Below are 19,659 nucleotides of genomic sequence, written 5' to 3'. Positions count from 1 at the left end.
GTAAGTGGTATGTGGTAGAGGTCTTCTCGGGTCCTAAAAACTGTACCCGACCCGAATCGACCCGAATCACTACTTACCCGAACCCGACATGCATACATTATTTATTTTTAAAGAAAAACCCGACCCGAGACAGACCCGATAAAATTAGACCCGAGTCCGACCCGACCTGACGGCATTTCCTTTAGAACCCGACTGGACCCGAACGTAAACGGCATTTACATGTGCACAGCCTGCAACCATGCGTTTCTCAAAAATGCACTTAACATAGACGCGGCAGTAGGAGTAGCCTACGCGCTGAAGTGCTGAAATGTCAATCACACATGTAACCCATTACGTCCTTTGAAAGTTGGCATAATGTTATTTACCGGACCATACGATGATTAACATTAGAACCACCACAGGATAAAATTTACCGATGGCTGTTTCTCAAATATAACTTTTCAGATTACAGAATAACAGATTTTCAATAAAATATACAAAGTCTCCCAGTCATTGATTTTGACTAAACACCGATGACGACCCTGGATGTTTCTGTTCTACATATTCGTTTTCCCTCACCTTTTTCGCAATGTCTGTTATCGCCTCCATGCTTTTCTGACAGTGTCGCGTATTTTTCAAATTGATTGACAGGCCTGGCTTAACGACAATTCAAATACCGGTACTTGCATTTAGTCAAACATCCATCCACATGATGGCGCACTAGTTCTTGGCAAAGGGAGGGGGGTTGGTTAATGTGGAACTGAGTAAATAAATGCGTTGCGAGGCAACCGTGCTTATAGCCCGTTGCACGTAGAAGCGCTGATTTGCTCTCACACTTAGAAAAAATGAGAGAACGGTGTCATAGTTGTTTTAAATAATGCAATTTTGTTAAATGCCCAACATAGTTTAAAAGAATTCGGGTCTTCTCGGGTCCATTTGGAAAAGGCATATTTATTTTAAATTACCCGAGACCACTAATACCGAATCCGACCCGTGTCCGAGGTACTCGTTGGAGTTTTGGACCCGAACCCGCTCGGGTCTCGGGTCGGACCTCGGGTTTTCGGATCCAAGTGGACCCGTGAAGACCTCTAGTATGTGGGTCGTTTGCACACACACGAAACTGGAATAAAGGGGATTTAGGGTGCAGTACAGTAGCACCCCCTATAGACTGTAGTATGCAACTCCATTCTAGTTCTGCAAAAATAAAACATCTTTATATTGAACTACTGATACTTTTTTAATTGAAGACCATATTTGGTATCTACATGTCAAATTAGTGAACAACTTACTTACACAATATAAATCATATATATTTATTAATAAGCTGAGTGAAGTTTCTGTTAGTATCTTTGCTTTTACAACCCGAATTCCGGAAAAGTTGGGACGTTTTTTAAATTTTAATAAAATGAAAACTAAAAGACTTTCAAATCACATGAGCCAATATTTTATTCACAATAGAACATAGATAACGTAGCAAATGTTTAAACTGAGAAAGTTTACAATTTTATGCACAAAATGAGCTCATTTCAATTTTGATTTCTGCTACAGGTCTCAAAATAGTTGGGACGGGGCATGTTTACCATGGTGTAGCATCTCCTTTTCTTTTCAAAACAGTTTGAAGACGTCTGGGCATTGAGGCTATGAGTTGCTGGAGTTTTGCTGTTGGAATTTGGTCCCATTCTTGCCTTATATAGATTTCCAGCTGCTGAAGAGTTCGTGGTCCTCTTTGACGTATTTTTCGTTTAATGATGCGCCAAATGTTCTCTATAGGTGAAAGATCTGGACTGCAGGCAGGCCAGGTTAGCACCCGGACTCTTCTACGACGAAGCCATGCTGTTGTTATAGCTGCAGTATGTGGTTTTGCATTGTCCTGCTGAAATAAACAAGGCCTTCCCTGAAATAGATGTTGTTTGGAGGGAAGCATATGTTGCTCTAAAACCTTTATATACCTTTCAGCATTCACAGAGCCTTCCAAAACATGCAAGCTGCCCATACCGTATGCACTTATGCACCCCCATACCATCAGAGATGCTGGCTTTTGAACTGAACGCTGATAACATGCTGGAAGGTCTCGCTCCTCTTTAGCCCGGAGGACACGGCGTCCGTGATTTCCAACAAGAATGTCAAATTTGGACTCGTCTGACCATAAAACACTATTCCACTTTGAAATAGTCCATTTTAAATGAGCCTTGGCCCACAGGACACGACGGCGCTTCTGGACCATGTTCACATATGGCTTCCTTTTTGCATGATAGAGCTTTAGTTGGCATCTGCTGATGGCACGGCGGATTGTGTTTACCGACAGTGGTTTCTGAAAGTATTCCTGGGCCCATTTAGTAATGTCATTGACACAATCATGCCGATGAGTGATGCAGTGTCGTCTGAGAGCCCGAAGACCACGGGCATCCAATAAAGGTCTAGGTTTGGAATGACATGATGGTGAGTAAATTATTTTGTATTTTTAGGTGAATTAGCTTTAAGAACAGTTTTTTTTTGTCTTTTTACAAACATGGTAATGTAATGTAAAAATACACACAGATCAAATTAAATTAATATCTTTGAACAGAAAAAAAAATATTTTTTCATGATGACTTCGCTTGTAGTTATAATGAATGGCGAGAAACTGACGCTGTCAGTGGAAGACCGTCAGCTGACACCAGCTTCACCCTCAGGCTGATGTTACAGAAGTCAATTTTCCGAGATTAATAAACCTCGCTCGTCTGTAGCAGTTTTCTTCCCTGTGCAGGAGAAGGGCGTGCTCAGTCTCCGCCTGCTCAGTGCGGGATTCGAACCCATGACAGCAGTGGAGTTGAATGCGGATGTCCACGGCGCAGTGACAGTGATAAGGAACTGGAGGCTCGGGATGTGCTTGTTTTGAGTCAGACGAGCTTCTGCGAAATTCAGTCACGGAGGACGATCGTGACTGAAGAAATATTCACTGGCGTGAATAATTTGTGAGTGGAGAACGCCTTCCTCCTAAATATTAAGAGAGAAATTCTGACTGCATGAAAATGGGAAGTACACTGATGGACTCCAAGAAAAAGGACTGTGCAAAGAAATCATCAAAGAAAAAGCGAACTCTGCGCCTAAACATGCCAGTGAGTTGATTTTCGCTCTTTTGTAACTTTGCTGCTTCGTTAAGTGTTGAGAATCCCGCAAGAGTGTTGCGTGGGCACGAGGAACAAGTTTAAAGTACAGTATGTCTTCTCCAGTAAGTTACATTTCAGACGTTCTGATGCATTTTTGGAAATATGTAAGATTTTTAGAACATCTTTATGTTACATTGTTTTATTGCAACTTATTAAGCTAGCATTTCAGACGACGTCTTTTGATTTACTTTTACTTTTCTTACTACAGTCGTGCGAAGTACAAAAGTATAACTTTTAATATGAAATCAGTTCTGCTTGAGAGCTGTCAGAACATGAGTAGTAAACCCTCCCCCGCGAGCGCGAGCGCGTGTGTAACAGGCCTACGTTTGCTTGCGTACGATAACAAAACAGAACGAACGCGATTGTGCATTTGTAACGAAAAGTACGCTTGTACGCTTGTATTATAAATGGTTGGGCACGCCATGGTATTGCTTGAACCTATCTGTTTAGAAAGCTGAAAGAGGAAGTGAGGGAAACAGCTTTAAGAGAGCGCGCTCTGCTCAGCCGTGACTCATAGCGTTACAAACCATATCTGACTTTATAATTAACATCAAGGCCAGGTCTGTATATTATTGCTTTGTGGAATGCCATTCAAGGGCATCTGCTCAAAACAAAGATAAGTTATAGCTATGACACTGATATCCTGTCTTTCTTGGAGATAATAAGTAGGAGACCCTGCATTATTTAATTAACCAGGTATTTTCTTTTAGCATGAACTGTACATCCGAGTTATTGACGGAAATAATGTAGGACGGGTACTTACTTGGTTCAGTGCATTGATTTTGAAGTAGATAATGAGATGTGGGCTTTGCTTTCAAAAGTGAACGCAGATGAACTTGAGCTTGCAGGTGTTTTCTGTTTTTTTTTTAAATTGGAAAATTCACAAGTCTGTCATTTTTACAAGAAAGTCCAGTTATGACGGTTTGATTAAGAATTATTAGCACGAACAATAAATAAATAAAACATTGGCAAAATTTCAATTTCATGCTGAAATGTGTTTCACAGAATACATAAAAGCATAAAGGTTTGGTACAGCATGAGTGTGGGTAAATGTTGAAGTGGTCTGTGAGTTGTTTCTTTAAAACAGAGGTGTCCAGACTTGTTCCTGGAGCCACTGTCCTACAGTGTTTAGCTCTAATTAAACACGCCTGAATCAGCTAATCAAGGTCTTCAGGATTACTTCCATAGTCATAGGCTGCATACAGAATTGCATACTTCGCTACTATACAGTAGGTGTAGTAGTAGATGTCTTCCGGCGTGATTCTGAAGTGTGCACAGAATGAACACTTTACTATCCCATGAGGCCACAGGAGAGGATTTATGAATGGCAGTGACACGATACAACTGATGCTGGTAGATCACGTGTGAGTGACAACATGGCAACATGGTACTTTCATACTACACACATTGATTCTATAGAACATGCTCTCTTTAGCCTTAGTCTTTCAGGCAAGCAGCTGGCTGGAGTTATAATGTGCAGTGCAATGTGCAATTTTCTGAGAGTGAAAGGGGTTTTGTTTGAAAGATCCTCTCTCTTCTCCACCCTCTGCCTCATCCTGAAGCTTATTCACTGTTCTCTGCCTGTAGCCATAAACTTAATGTGAATCATAAACATAACCATTTGTAAACATAACACTTGACCTGGGCATCCAAACATTCTGCAAAAAGCCGCAAACACTTAAAAATCACTTTTTCCCTTTCCAGTGCTGCAGAATGACTAAAGTACTCTGTTTCTCATTAGCTTAACAGCCATTATGATTGACTACAGCCTCTTTCTTGTAAATAACATATCATATAGGCCTTAATTGTTTGTTTGTGGTATATAGAGCAAAGGTCTTCTTTTGACGCCTTCCAAAGATAAGAGATATCATATGTCAACTGAATTTAACAGTAACATAAATACAATGAACTGCCAGGCCTACTTTACATTTTTATTTACAGTTTCCTGTTTAGGAAAAATAGTATTTATTAACTCACTTTCTTATCCTAATAACATAATTTTATTTTTCTTAAATTATCTGCCTAAAGATTACAGATCCTATAGTCAGTAGATCATATCACGTTTGTCAGGAAAGTTGCTATGGGTAAAACAAACTATACTGTAGTTCTTTTACAGGGTTACAATCTCTTGAATCTTGTGGCTTCCTGTCCATTTAAAATACAAGAGGAACAAAACAAATCATACTGAACAGTAAATGTCTCTATTTCATCATATTCTTCCATATGAGGCTTTATCTCCTTACAAACAAGAATATTTTTTTCCTACATTTAGTTCATCATTTACTGCCCACTGCTTCAACATCTCTGTCCGAATGAGAGGTGTGTCCTGGTTCCACTCATAAAGTACTCTCTGTTCGAATGCAGAATTACAGGTAATAATGAGTTAAATAATGTTCCGTTTCTTGCACAGACCAATTGTTTCGCTTCAGAAGTCCTCAATATGTGGTCAGGAGCCATGAGTATTAATTTTGTGTTGCCTGTTTGTGCTTTTATTGACCCTCAAAGTGACAGCAGCCATTGATTTGCATTTTATGAATTGCCAAGGGGCCACGGTTTCAGCTAAAACTGTTCTTTATTGTTCTTCTGAAGAAAGTCACCTACATCTTGGATGGCCTGAGGACGAGTAAATTAACAGTAAATTTTAATTTTGAGTGAACTATCCCTTTAAAAGGTTTGATCTGGCCCTTATTAGTTCTGTTCATCAGCTGCGTTAAACCAGTTGGACAGGAAGAGCATGTATTGTAAACTGATAATGAATCGAACACCTGTGAAAAATAACATTGTGTGCTTTCACTTCATGTAGCTTTGCCATCTCGCGCCCAGGGGCGTTGCACAAGATCCCGGGCCCTATGCATAGGCAGACCTGATGGGCCCCCAAATTAAAAATAAAATATATTCCAGACTTTTCAAGGGCCCTCTTTTCCTTTGGGGCCCTGGTAATCAGTACTGGTTTTACCCCCAGTCCGACGCCCCTGCTCGCACCACTTGACAAGCTATTTGGGTGTAGTTTGAAAACTAATTCACTGCTCATTCAAGGTTCTTACAGCCCAAATATTTAGCGCATGCATAAGTTTTCTCAGTTGTCCAAGTTACCTAACTTTTCCTAAAATGAAACTGAATGCAGGGTTATAAAACCAAACTAAGCATATATTTATGTCATCGCACATATTTGTGCACAACATTTTTTTTTTCTTCATTACATTGGATCATTCTTTTTGTGAAAGTAAAATGTCTAAAAACAAATGTTTTGAGCTAGTCTAATCTAGTCACTTTAATGACTGTTGAACAGTTGCCTAAAACAGCTAAACTTTGACATCACCCCCAACAGTGATGTTTTTTCAGGCCCAACAGAAAGCATCCGCCGACAAAACCAACCAGCGTTTGATCCTGTTCCCAGTCTGCCTCCATTGAAGAAGAGATTAGAGAGTCCATTTTGTCTTTCTTTACGTGGATCAGGAATCTCTGGCAGAGTAGAATCTAACCCACACAGTCATAAATGACATCCTAAATGGCTGTTTACTCCTAATTTTGCACATTATTTAACAGCACCTGCTTATAGAATAAGGTTAACAATTGCTAAATCACACTGATTCAGTATTGTTGATTCTGCCTTCATCCATTCACTATTTTCCGTATTCAATATAGAAAAGAATGTGGCCTATAATTCTACACCAATTTATCAAAATATGGTTAAAAATAAAATGCTAAAAACTAAATCACCAGTTATAAATGCATTATGTGAATTTACGCATCAAAAGACAATGAAAAACAGATATTAATTTTAGGATTTGCTAATGATTACATTTAACAGTCTTATTTAATTATTAGTGGTTTTAAATGTTAAAATAGAAAAAAAATGAGCATGCACAATTAAATATCCAAAATCACACAATAGCAATAAAAAAAAAATAGTAAAATCAGCTGTTAATCTACATTGCAACAATAATAAATCTCATTCATCCCTAATTTACAGTGGACTGCTGGGAGAATTTGGATGAAGCTGTTTCTTTTAAAGACTGTTTAGATTCATATAGTTTGGCTTTTATAATTAACTCTGTTGCTTTGTCTTTTAACAGGATTTGAGCACATTCACATCCTCCCTTATGGACGGGGAGACTGACGGAGCAGATAAAGATGAAATGCGCAAGGTAAAATACACAAAATCACAATCATCAATTTTCTGAATTTGTGAACAATTAGACTGATTTAGATTTAGAGTTGAGTTTTTGTCAATACTACAGTTTGATATATTAAAATATATTGCCATATGAAGTAAAAATATATGAAACCTATTAGAACAATTTCAAAGAGAGAGAGAGAGAAGAGTGAGAGGGTGCCATGTATGTGTAATACAACCCGAATTCCGGAAAAGTTGGGACGTTTTTTAAATTTTAATAAAATGAAAACTAAAAGACTTTCAAATCACATGAGCCAATATTTTATTCACAATAGAACATAGATAACATAGCAAATGTTTAAACTGAGAAAGTTTACAATTTTATGCACAAAATGAGCTCATTTCAATTTTGATTTCTGCTACAGGTCTCAAAATAGTTGGGACGGGGCATGTTTACCATGGTGTAGCATCTCCTTTTCTTTTCAAAACAGTTTGAAGACGTCTGGGCATTGAGGCTATGAGTTGCTGGAGTTTTGCTGTTGGAATTTGGTCCCATTCTTGCCTTATATAGATTTCCAGCTGCTGAAGAGTTCGTGGTCGTCTTTGACGTATTTTTCGTTTAATGATGCGCCAAATGTTCTCTATAGGTGAAAGATCTGGACTGCAGGCAGGCCAGGTTAGCACCCGGACTCTTCTACGACGAAGCCATGCTGTTGTTATAGCTGCAGTATGTGGTTTTGCATTGTCCTGCTGAAATAAACAAGGCCTTCCCTGAAATAGACGTTGTTTGGAGGGAAGCATATGTTGCTCTAAAACCTTTATATACCTTTCAGCATTCACAGAGCCTTCCAAAACATGCAAGCTGCCCATACCGTATGCACTTATGCACCCCCATACCATCAGAGATGCTGGCTTTTGAACTGAACGCTGATAACATGCTGGAAGGTCTCGCTCCTCTTTAGCCCGGAGGACACGGCGTCCGTGATTTCCTACAAGAATGTCAAATTTGGACTCGTCTGACCATAAAACACTATTCCACTTTGAAATAGTCCATTTTAAATGAGCCTTGGCCCACAGGACACGACGGCGCTTCTGGACCATGTTCACATATGGCTTCCTTTTTGCATGATAGAGCTTTAGTTGGCATCTGCTGATGGCACGGCGGATTGTGTTTACCGACAGTGGTTTCTGAAAGTATTCCTGGGCCCATTTAGTAATGTCATTGACACAATCATGCCGATGAGTGATGCAGTGTCGTCTGAGAGCCCGAAGACCACGGGCATCCAATAAAGGTCTCCGGCCTTGTCCCTTACACACAGAGATTTCTCCCGTTTCTCTGAATCTTTTGATGATGTTATGCACTGTAGATGATGAGATTTGCAAAGCCTTTGCAATTTGACGTTGATGAACATTGTTTTTAAAGTTTTCCACAATTTTTTTACGCAGTCTTTCACAGATTGGAGAGCCTCTGCCCATCTTTACTTCTGAGAGACTCTGCTTCTCTAAGACAAAGCTTTTATAGCTAATCATGTTACAGACCTGATATCAATTAACTTAATTAATCACTAGATGTTCTCCCAGCTGAATCTTTTCAAAACTGCTTGCTTTTTTAGCCATTTGTTGCCCCCGTGCCAACTTTTTTGAGACCTGTAGCAGGCATTAAATTTTAAATGAGCTAATTAAGTGGATAAAAGTGTAAAATTTCTCAGTTTAAACATTTGCTACGTTATCTATGTTCTATTGTGAATAAAATATTGGCTCATGTGATTTGAAATTCCTTTAGTTTTCATTTTATTAAAATTTTAAAAACGTCCCAACTTTTCCGAAATTCGGGTTGTACATTTTGGACATATATGTCATGTATATGTATATCCATTCTAAATCCCATCAATACACGTTGATAATATATAAGTAAACATATACAGGTGCTGGTCATATAATTAGAAAATCATCAAAAAGTTGATTTATTTCACTAATTCCATTCAAAAAGTGAAACTTGTGTATATATTCTTTCCTTACACACAGACTGTTATATTTCAAATGTTTATTTCTTTTAATTTTGATGATTATAACTGACAATTAAGGAAAATCCCAAATTCAGTATCAGAAAATTTGAATATTGTGAAAAGGTTCAATATTTGAAGACACCTGGTGCCACACTCTAATCAGCTAATTAACTCAAAACACCTGCAAAGCCTTTAAATGGTCTCTCAGTCTAGAAGCGTTTCTCAATGTCAAGGATACTTCCTTGGCAGGACTGGTCCTTCCAAGTCACTTCCTTCAGAGGCTAGGCGAGACTCCTCTTAAGCATTCGGAGAACACGTAAATGGAACAGGCTAGCAAGTGCACGTAATTGCGTCATTACGTCAGTGAAAAGGTCCGTTTGAATAACGCTGTGAATGGTATCGTTAAATTACTTTGGACAACTTAACTAGTTATTTATAAAAGAAATGCCGTTGACGCAACCAATTGTTAAATGACAGGTCCGGTTCAGTTAACCATTTGTATTTGTATAATTTACAATATCAATATGGTAGTAATTTGTACTGGCATTTAAACGTTAAACTTTACTTATATTTACTAGAGTTATAACAAATGTTTGGTAACGTAAATAAAAACCGCTAACGTTCGACATTTTTGAATTTTTGAACAAGATAGCAAAGCTGCGCGCATAGGATTGTGGGTGATTTGAGAGCGTGAAGAGCGCGAAGGATACACATATGCATCCTTTCCTGTGTATGGGATATTCTTCGAACGAAGGACTCAGTCCTTGGTAGAAATTCCGAGGATCCTTGACATTGGAACAGTCCTTCGCCGGATGTCGATGACGTAGCATCCTCGAAATACTGGCTTCCGAGGATCCTTCCTTGACATTGAGAAACACCTTAGTTCTGTAGGCTAAACAATCATGGGGAAGACTGCTGACTTGACAGTTGTCCAAAAGACGGCCATTGACACCTTGCACAAGGAGGGCAAGACACAAAAGGTCATTGCAAAAGAGGCTGGCTGTTCACAGAGCTCTGTGTCCAAGCACATTAATAGAGAGGCAAAGGGAAGGAAAAGATGTGGTAGAAAGAAGTGTACAAGCAATAGGGATAACCGCACCCTGGAGAGGATTGTGAAACAAAACCCATTAATAAATGTGGGGTAGATTCACAAAGAGTGGACTGCTGCTGGAGTCAGTGCTTCAAGAACCACTACACACAGACGTATGCAAGACATGGGTTTCAGCTGTCGCATTCCTTATGTCAAGCCACTCTTGAACAACAGACAGCGTCAGAAGCGTCTCGCTTCAAAATAGACTGGACTGCTGCTGAGTGGTCCAAAGTTATGTGCTCTGATGAAAGTAAATTTTGCATTTCCTTTGGATATCAGGGTCCCAGAGTCTGGAGGAGAGGCACACAATCCACATTGCTTGAGGTCCAGTGTAAAGTTTCCAGTCAGTGATGGTTTGCGGTGCCATGTCATCTGTTGGTGTTGGTCCACGTGTTTTCTGAGGTCCAAGGTCAACACAGCTGTATACCAGGAAGTTTTAGAGCACTTTCTTGCTTCCTGCTGCTGACCAACTTTATGTAGATGCAGATTTCATTTTCCAACAGGACTTGGCACCTGCACACAGTGCCAAAGCTACCAGTACCTGGTTTAAGGACCATGGTATCCCTGTTCTTAATTGGCCAGCAAACTCGCCTGACCTTAACTCCATAGAAAATCTATGGGGTATTGTGAAGAGGAAGATGCGATATGCCGGACCCAAGAATGCAGAAGAGCTGAAGGCCACTATCAGAGCAACCTGGGCTCTCATAACACCTGAGCAGTGCCACAGACTGATCGACTCCATGCCACACCGCATTGCTGCAGTAATTCAGGCAAAAGGAGCCCCAACTAAGTATTGAGTGCTGTACATGCTCATACTTTTTATGTTCATTCTTTTCAGTTGGCCAAGATTTCTAAAAATCCTTTCTTTGTATTGGTCTTAAGTAATATTCTAATTTTCTGAGATCCTGAATTTGGGATTTTCCTTAGTTGTCAGTTATAAACATCAAAATTAAAAGAAATAAACATTTGAAATATATCAGTCTGTGTGTGTTGAATCAATATAATATATAAGTTTCACTTTTTGAATGGAATTAGTGAAATAAATCAACTTTTTGATGATAATTATATGACCAGCACCTGTATGTTTTGCACATACAGTATATAACTAAAAGTTATATTTTTGACATGTATGATTGCTACATATAATACCATAAAAATTAATCATATATATATATATTATTAACATATTAGAATGTATGTTTCTTTGTTAACTGTATATATAATTGTATGTAATTTAATTAACTGTGAAATATTTATATTGCTTTACAGTGGGGCTCGAAAGTTTGGGCACCCCCTTGCAGAATCTGTGAAAATGTGAATAATTTTCAAAAAATAAGAGAGATCATACTAAACGCATGTTATTTTTTATTTAGTACTGTCCTAAGTAAGATATTGTACATAAAAGATGTTTACATTTAGTCCACAAGAAAAAAAAAATGAATTTATTGAAATAACCCCATTCAAAAGTTTGGGAACCCTTGGATCTTAATACTGTGTGCTGTTACCTGATGATCCACGACTGTCTTTCTGTTTTGTGATGGTTGTGCATGAGTCCCTTGATTCTTCTGAACAGTTAAACTGAGAACTTTTCTCCAGAAAAATCTTTAAGGTCCTGCAGATTCTTCAGTTTTCCAGCATCTTTGCATATTTGAACCCTTTCCAGCATTGACTGTATGATTTTGAGATACATCTTTTCACACTGAGGAGGACAATTGAGGAACTCAAACACAACTATTAAAAAAGGTTAAAACATTCACTGATGCTCCAGAAGGAAACATATGCACTATATAAAGTGTAATATGTAGAGCATTCCAAATCAGTCACTTCACTTATAAAGCCTCTGTTGTATGTAGACAGTAGAGCAAGACTATGACAAAGGGTTTTGGAGCAGAGCCTTTGCAGGTGCAGTTTGAAGGACGGATGTGTGGATTGTTACACCATGGATTATATTACACAGAAATACAGCTGACTTGACTAAACATGCACTTGAGCAATGAAGACAAGGTTTGTTAGTAAAGAAAAGAGTGGGAGTGTGCTGTCTATACTAGCTCTGTGGTTTGATTGACTTATAAACGTTGGTCATGAATAAAAGGCGAGGCAAACTTTCTGTACACATGCTGTTCTGTTGTTTCAGATTCAACATTTTAAATGCTTTCTTTATCCCTACGGATGATTTTGCACAGAAATGGAAAAAACGATGGCAGTAATTAAATGGAAGGAAACTTCGGCATGTGCCAGGATTTCTAATTGAATTGTATGAATGGCAGCATTTGTTAAATGAAGGTCAGAGTGAAATGGTCGACCCATGCATAAGTAGTTCTGAATTATTTATTGCCAGATTACAGCTAACTCTAATTACTTTTATATTTATTTGCCTTGTTGATGTGATACGGTCTAATATTAAACTTGACTTAACTGTGCCAAACATACAGTGCCTATAAAAAGGATTTATGCTCTGGGATGTTTTCACATTTTATTATTTTCCAACATATAATATATATATATATATATATATATATATATATATATATATATATTTATATCTCACCCACTCAGAGCTAAGCTGGAAGGTGACGCCTGCCCTTCCTCTTGTAATCAAAACCAAACAGAGCTGGGCTAGTGAAAACAGCCTGTGAAGCAACATCAGCCTAGTGAACTGGCACATCAACAAATAAACAATCTAAGTGTTTGCCAAAGAGTTGAAGGTCAACGCTTTGAAATACTAACTTTTAGGGCACAAGGCTCACTGCCGGCTTCACTTAAAACTGATTGTCCATTGTGGAATGAAGTATGAGAAAACATAGCTTGCATTCAGGTGTGGCTTTGTGTACTAAGTTCAGCCACACAAAGCTTTTCAATAGTTAATATGCTGACATTTTCATGTTTCAAGTTTTTTCTTTTCCATATATTCACAAAATTGTGTTGTGCAATGCTTTGACTTCGTCTTGCTTTTTTCAAGTAGTATGCTGATCTAGTGACATTCTCATCCTGTTCTACCCTCTGTTATCACAACAATACTTTGAAGCACTTCATTCCTGCTTCTTTTTTCTGACATTGCAAGGCTAATTCTGCCTGATTCAGAAGTCTTAAACTTCAAACGAGTGGCCAGATAATGCTGGAGATATCATGCTGAGTGTTATAGAATCAGCTGACTGTGCTAATGTAATTTCCTGTATATTTTGCACACTGTTAAGCTCCGCCCACTTAGTTACTGTTCCTCAGTCAAACATGTTTTTTCATAACGTCACATAGAGCGCAAAAATAATTGTTTGTAAAGTTGTGATTCACCTCATAGCAGGTTGGTTTGGCTTATGGCTTGTAATGTCTTAACAATTACTTTTTGAAAAAAAAAATTAATAATACTTACTGAACTATTGTGGGCAGGCACTAATGCACTCTATTATTCTTACATGGGATACAAAGAAATGTGACGCTGCAAAAAATCTTTTATCTGCCATATTTTGGAATAACAAAATTCTGTGTAAAAAACACATAATATAGTATAACAAAGACTTGCATCGGAAAATAGCTAAAACTTAATTTGGCAGACAGCAACAGCTGCTATGGCAGGATTGATCAGTGATTTAAGGCAAAAGTTCAGTTGCATATAGTAAATTACAAATGGCTCAGAAATTGGTTGATTTGACTTTATAATGACACATTTTGAATTTGGCAAGATAAAATTATCTTACATCAGCAGGATCTACATGGATCATTTCTCTTCTACCATTTTGTCACGTTCGGTGTTATGGAAAACACAGGAGAGAGAACCAATTGCGAGTATGTCTTTAATAAGGGGTAATCCAAAGAGAATACACAGTCCAGGCAGGGTCAAAACCGGTAAATCCAAACATAACATAAACAAGGCAAGGCAAGGCAAGGCATTGACGGACATGAATTAACATTTAACATTAAACAAGGACTCCGTGACTAAGACTCAGACAGACCAGGTATAAATACACAAAAGGATGATGGGGAAACAGGAGACAGGTGGGAAACAATCAATTAACTAAACAAGGAGGAAGGTGACCAAATAAGGAGACAGGAAGTGATAAATGATAAACACTGTGGGAACTGAGGACACCTAGTGGAAACCCAGGGAACACAACCCAGACACTGTGACAGTACCCCCTTACTAAGGAGCGGCTCCCAGACGCTCCAAGACAGACACAAAACAGAGACCAGGAGGGAGGCGGACAGGTGGAGGCTCAGGGGGAGGGACGGAGGGCCAGACTAACAGAAAGGAACAGGGACCGACATTAACACAAAAACAAAAGGAGAAAAAAAAAAACAACATGAAGCCCCCCAGGGCGGAGCAGAAGACCACCACACCCTTGTGGTCAAGGCCAGAGTCCTCCAGGGCGGAGCGGAAGACCACCACAACCGTGTAGTCAGGGCAAACGCCCCCCAGGGCGGAACGGAAGACCACCACGTCCGTGTGGTCAGAGCGGAAGCCCCCCAGGGCGGAGCGGAAGACCACCACACCCTTGTGGTCAAGGCCAGAGTCCTCCAGGGTGGAGCAGATGACCACCACGCCCCTGTGGTCGATGCCGGAGTCCAACAGGGCGGAGCAGCAGACCACCCAGTGACTTGACTTAACTCTGAAAGTTCAACGGTGACTGGCCCTGACTCTGGAGAGGTCACTGGCCCCTGACTCGACTCTGGAGAGTTCACTGGCCCCTGACTCGCCTCTGGAGGGTCAACTGGAACCTGACTCGACTCTGGACTGCCTGTGGAGACTTGAGACGCCTCGGCTTCGGGCACCGCCTCTGGAACGGACTCGGGCACTGCCTCGGTCACGGCCTCGGGAGCGGCCTCGGTCACGGCCTCGGGAGCGGCCTCGGGCACCGCATCGGGAGCGGCCTCGGACACCGCATCGGGAATGGCCTCCACCTCGGCATCGGGCACCGCCTCGGCCTCCACCTCGGCATCGGGCACCGCCTCGGCCTCCGGAACCGCATCGGGCACCGCCTCGGCCTCCGGAACCGCATCGGGCACCGCCTCGGCCTCCGGAACAGCATCGGGCCCCGCCTCGGCCTCCGGAACAGCATCGGGTCCCGCCTCGGCCTCCGGAACAGCATCGGGTCCCGCCTCGGCATCGGGCACCGCCTCGGCCTCCGGAACAGCATCGGGCACCGCCTCGGCCTCCGGAACAACATCGGGCACCGCCTCGGCATCGGGCACCGCCTCGGCCTCCGGAACAGCATCGGGCACCGCCTCGGCATCGGGCACCGCCTCGGCCTCCGGAACAGCATCGGGCACCGCCTCGGCCTCCGGAACAGCATCGGGCACCGCCTCGGCCTCCGGAACAGCATCGGGCACCGCCTCGGCCTCCGGAACAGCATCGGGCACCGCCTCGGCCTCGGGCACCGCCTCGGCCTCCGGAACCGCATCGGGCACCGCCTCGGCCTCCGGAACCGCATCGGGCACCGCCTCGGCCTCCGGAACAGCATCGGGCACCGCCTCGGCCTCCGGAACAGCATCGGGCACCGCCTCGGTCTCCGGAACAGCATCGGGCACCGCCTCGGTCTCCGGAACAGCATCGGGCACCGCCTCGGTCTCCGGAACAGCATCGGGCACCACCTCGGGAACGTCCTCTGGGCTTTGAGGAACGGTAGACGCCTGTCTCCTCCTCCTCCGCCCTCTATTTTGGCGAGTCGGTGACACCTTGTCTGGAGACTCAGGCGTTGAGTCGGCCATCTTGTGCTCTGGTTGCAAGCTGGCGGCCATCTTGTGCTGTGGCGCTGGGCTGGCGGCCATCTTGTGCTGTGGCGCTGGGCTGGCGGCCATCTTGTGCTGTGGCGCTGGGCTGGCGGCCATCTTGTGCTGTGGCGCTGGGCTGGCGGCCATCTTGTGCTGTGGCGCTGGGCTGGCGGCCATCTTGTGCTGTGGCGCTGGGCTGGCGGCCATCTTGTGCTGTGGCGCTGGGCTGGCGGCCATCTTGTGCTGTGGCGCTGGGCTGGCGGCCATCTTGTGCTGTGGCTCTGGGCTGGCGGCCATCTTGTGCTGTGGCTCTGTGCTGGCGGCCATCTTGTGCTGTGGCGCTGGCTCAGCAGCCATGACGTCAACCGTCTTGGGAATCTCTAGGATCTTGGACAGCGTAGCGAAATAGTCCAAGAATGAGTCAGCGACCCTCTTGGGCGTTGGCGCTGAGCTGGCGGCCATCTTGCACCGTGGCGCTGGACTCGTGATCGCCTTGGGTTGTGGTGCTGTGTTGGCGTCCATCCTGCCTCGTGGCGCTGGACTAGCGGCCATCATGGGCAGTGACGCCACTGAGGCGGACGTGCGCTTCCTCTCTCCTCTCCGTCCGCCATGGTGAGACGGTGGCTCTAATCCATCCCACACGAGCCCCGGGTCGAAGGGCGGCCCTGGTTGAGAGCGGTGCTGAGTATCCTCTCGACCACTCCCTCCTCGGCGACCTCCTCTGGTTCCCCGGAAAACCACCAGGCGAGTTCCTTCAAATCCACTCCTCTCCCGCACTGTGGCTGGGGAGGAGACATAAGCCGACATACCGCTGGCTCTTGCAGTGACGGAGTCCTTCTGTCACGTTCGGTGTTATGGAAAACACAGGAGAGAGAACCAATTGCGAGTATGTCTTTAATAAGGGGTAATCCAAAGAGAATACACAGTCCAGGCAGGGTCAAAACCAGTAAATCCAAACATAACATAAACAAGGCAAGGCAAGGCAAGGCAAGGCAAGGCAAGGCAAGGCAAGGCAAGGCAAGGCAAGGCAAGGCAAGGCAAGGCAAGGCAAGGCAAGGCAAGGCAAGGCAAGGCAAGGCAAGGCAAGGCAAGGCAAGGCATTGACGGACATGAATTAACATTTAACATTAAACAAGGACTCCGTGACTAAGACTCAGACAGACCAGGTATAAATACACAAAAGGATGATGGGGAAACAGGAGACAGGTGGGAAACAATCAATTAACTAAACAAGGAGGAAGGTGACCAAATAAGGAGACAGGAAGTGATAAATGATAAACACTGTGGGAACTGAGGACACCTAGTGGAAACCCAGGGAACACAACCCAGACACTGTGACACATTTTCTTTGCTTTTTCCTCTCAGGGTGACAGAAGTGACTCGGCTAGCCCATGTTTGAAGCCTCCTTCCAGCCAGCCCTGTACCCCAGCTTCAGCTCCCATATGTCCCAGGACCAGTCCAGGCACTCCTAAAACCATCTTCCCACGTCCACCATCATCTCGCCAGGACTCACCTCCCAAATCTCCCCACCGTCTCAGTTTCAGTGGTATCTTCCGCTCCTCGTCCAGCACAGCCCCTGCCAGCATCAAGCTCTTCTCCAAATCTAGAAAAGGTGAGACACAAGTCTGTTGATATACACTCGCATGTTCTGTGTCTTTGCTGTTTTTGTATTTTGAGTTATGTATTTCTGCCCACTGAAACATATCATATTATGGTCTGTTTATGAGGACTATATGAAGTATTTTGGTCCCAGTTTCAGCCAAGCATGCTGTAGAGTAAGACAGCAGTTAACACCGAAAACAATTGCATCTTCACTTATGTTGTAATGGTTATGGGGAAGCTGATCAGGGATCAAAGGCAACTTTTAACAGAGTTTGAGTTCCTATGTTGACTCAATTTGAAATCATCAGAACAGGAAGTGGTATGATTATGATTTGGGGTTTCTAGCCTTTGATTTTTAATGACTAGAGTGCATGCTATTAGACCAAATTGTGCAGATCTAATGTGCACATCAAGCAGTTTGATAGATAATGAGGCACAGACATGAGCCCTCATCATTGTTTCTCTAGTCAGAGTCTAGTGATGGCCAGGAAATGACTTGAGTGAGGATAAAGGATTTACAGGTCAGTTTCAGAATTCATGCAACAGTAATGCTAGGAGAACCAGGTTTTTAATAGAGAATCAATATCTTAAAATAAATACAACTCCTAAATCATCCTTATGTAAAGCAGTTTCTTTCGGCTTGCTGCTCTGATTAAACTGCATGTCAGTATCAAGAAGGAATCAAATATTAATGTACCAATATATATTAAACCAATATAGATTTGGGGATATTCACAGATTTATTGTGTTTCATTTTTTGTAAGATAAAGTAAAAACAGCATCCTACGAAATTGCAGATTTTGCTTTTAACATCATTGCCTCTATTATCATTCCTCATAAATGTATCACTTAGTTATATTTGTTGTTGATGTCAGGTTTTAAAGGGTGAACTATAGCCAAATCAAATGCTGTCATTATTTACAGACCCTCATGTCTTCCAAAACCTGTATGACTGTCTTTCTCCTGTGGAACATAAAAGAAGATATTCAGAAAAAAGGTATTATTTTGTCGATTCAATGCAAAACAATGCGGTCAAATGTTCTTCAAGATATCTGTTGTGTTCAGCAGAAGAAAGTAAGTCATTTGGGTTTGGAACAACATGAGGGTAAATGAGTAAATGACGACAGAATTGTATTTATTTTATTTTTGGAGAACTTTCCCTTTAAGAGGCCTACTTCTTTCTGGCATTGATGCAGCTTTATTTAACTCGTTTACATTTCTCATTCAGCAGACATTTTTCAAATCAAAGAGAATTGCAGGTTGGGTATGTCAGAGTCAACGAATTAAAAGCATGACGAAAAACACAGCCCCTTCTGAGTCTGGTTTCAAGTGTTAGTTGTTTCGTTGCAGAGATTGTGCCCATGTGGCTGATTAACAGAACTGCTCAGTTTTCCTCATGTTAGTTCCAAAATCTGCTGCGTATTTCATATATTATTCCTAAACCAAAGACTAACAAACCTCCCTCCTTGTTTTTGATAGTTTTATCCCCCTACAGCTCTAATAATGGGGGAGGGGGATTGCTTATTTAATGATAGCTTTGTCTTCCAATAGCAGGATTTAAACACTTTGATATTACTTTACAATATCAGATCTTATCATTTTCAATTTATTAATGATAACACTGTCAAGAAATATGTACCCAAAATGTTATGCTGTATACTGTAACTTGTGTATGGGTAAGAATAGTGTTCATACTAAGTTGTATTATATTTCAAATAATTAAAAACATCTTGCTGACAAATGGGTAAAACTTTTTAAAGATTTAAAATGACATTGAATACGTTTTGTGTGCTGCACTGTGATCCTTAAATACAGTGTTTTAATGCCATCTATGGAATCTTGTTCTAAATATTCTTGACAAGACTTTTTTTGGTATATAAACTATTGTTATACAAAATTTAAATGGTAAATATGTGTGATTGTCATTATTTCTTACTTAGAAAAAAATATATATTAAACAGGACACATTCTAATTTACAGGGGGAAAACAAAAACTAAGTTAAAGCTGAATTA

General features: G+C 41.8%; 1 protein-coding gene across 1 annotated transcript in view; it reads left to right on the top strand.

Moving 5' to 3' along the window:
* Positions 1-2,729: 2,729 nt before the first annotated feature.
* Positions 2,730-19,659, top strand: part of prkag2b (protein kinase, AMP-activated, gamma 2 non-catalytic subunit b) — a 34,605-nt gene continuing 17,675 nt past the window's right edge. Inside the window, exons 1-3 of the mRNA XM_059564120.1 lie at positions 2,730-3,077; positions 7,205-7,276; positions 17,410-17,656. Of these exons, the coding sequence (XP_059420103.1) occupies positions 2,985-3,077; positions 7,205-7,276; positions 17,410-17,656 (412 nt within the window). The 5' untranslated portion in view covers positions 2,730-2,984. The remainder of the gene's footprint in view (positions 3,078-7,204; positions 7,277-17,409; positions 17,657-19,659) is intronic.

Source organism: Carassius carassius, chromosome 12, assembly GCF_963082965.1.
Source record: "Carassius carassius chromosome 12, fCarCar2.1, whole genome shotgun sequence".
Lineage (NCBI taxonomy): Eukaryota > Metazoa > Chordata > Actinopteri > Cypriniformes > Cyprinidae > Carassius > Carassius carassius.
The sequence above is the reverse complement of the archived record's forward strand: the minus strand, read 5'-3'. Positions and strand labels throughout refer to the sequence as shown.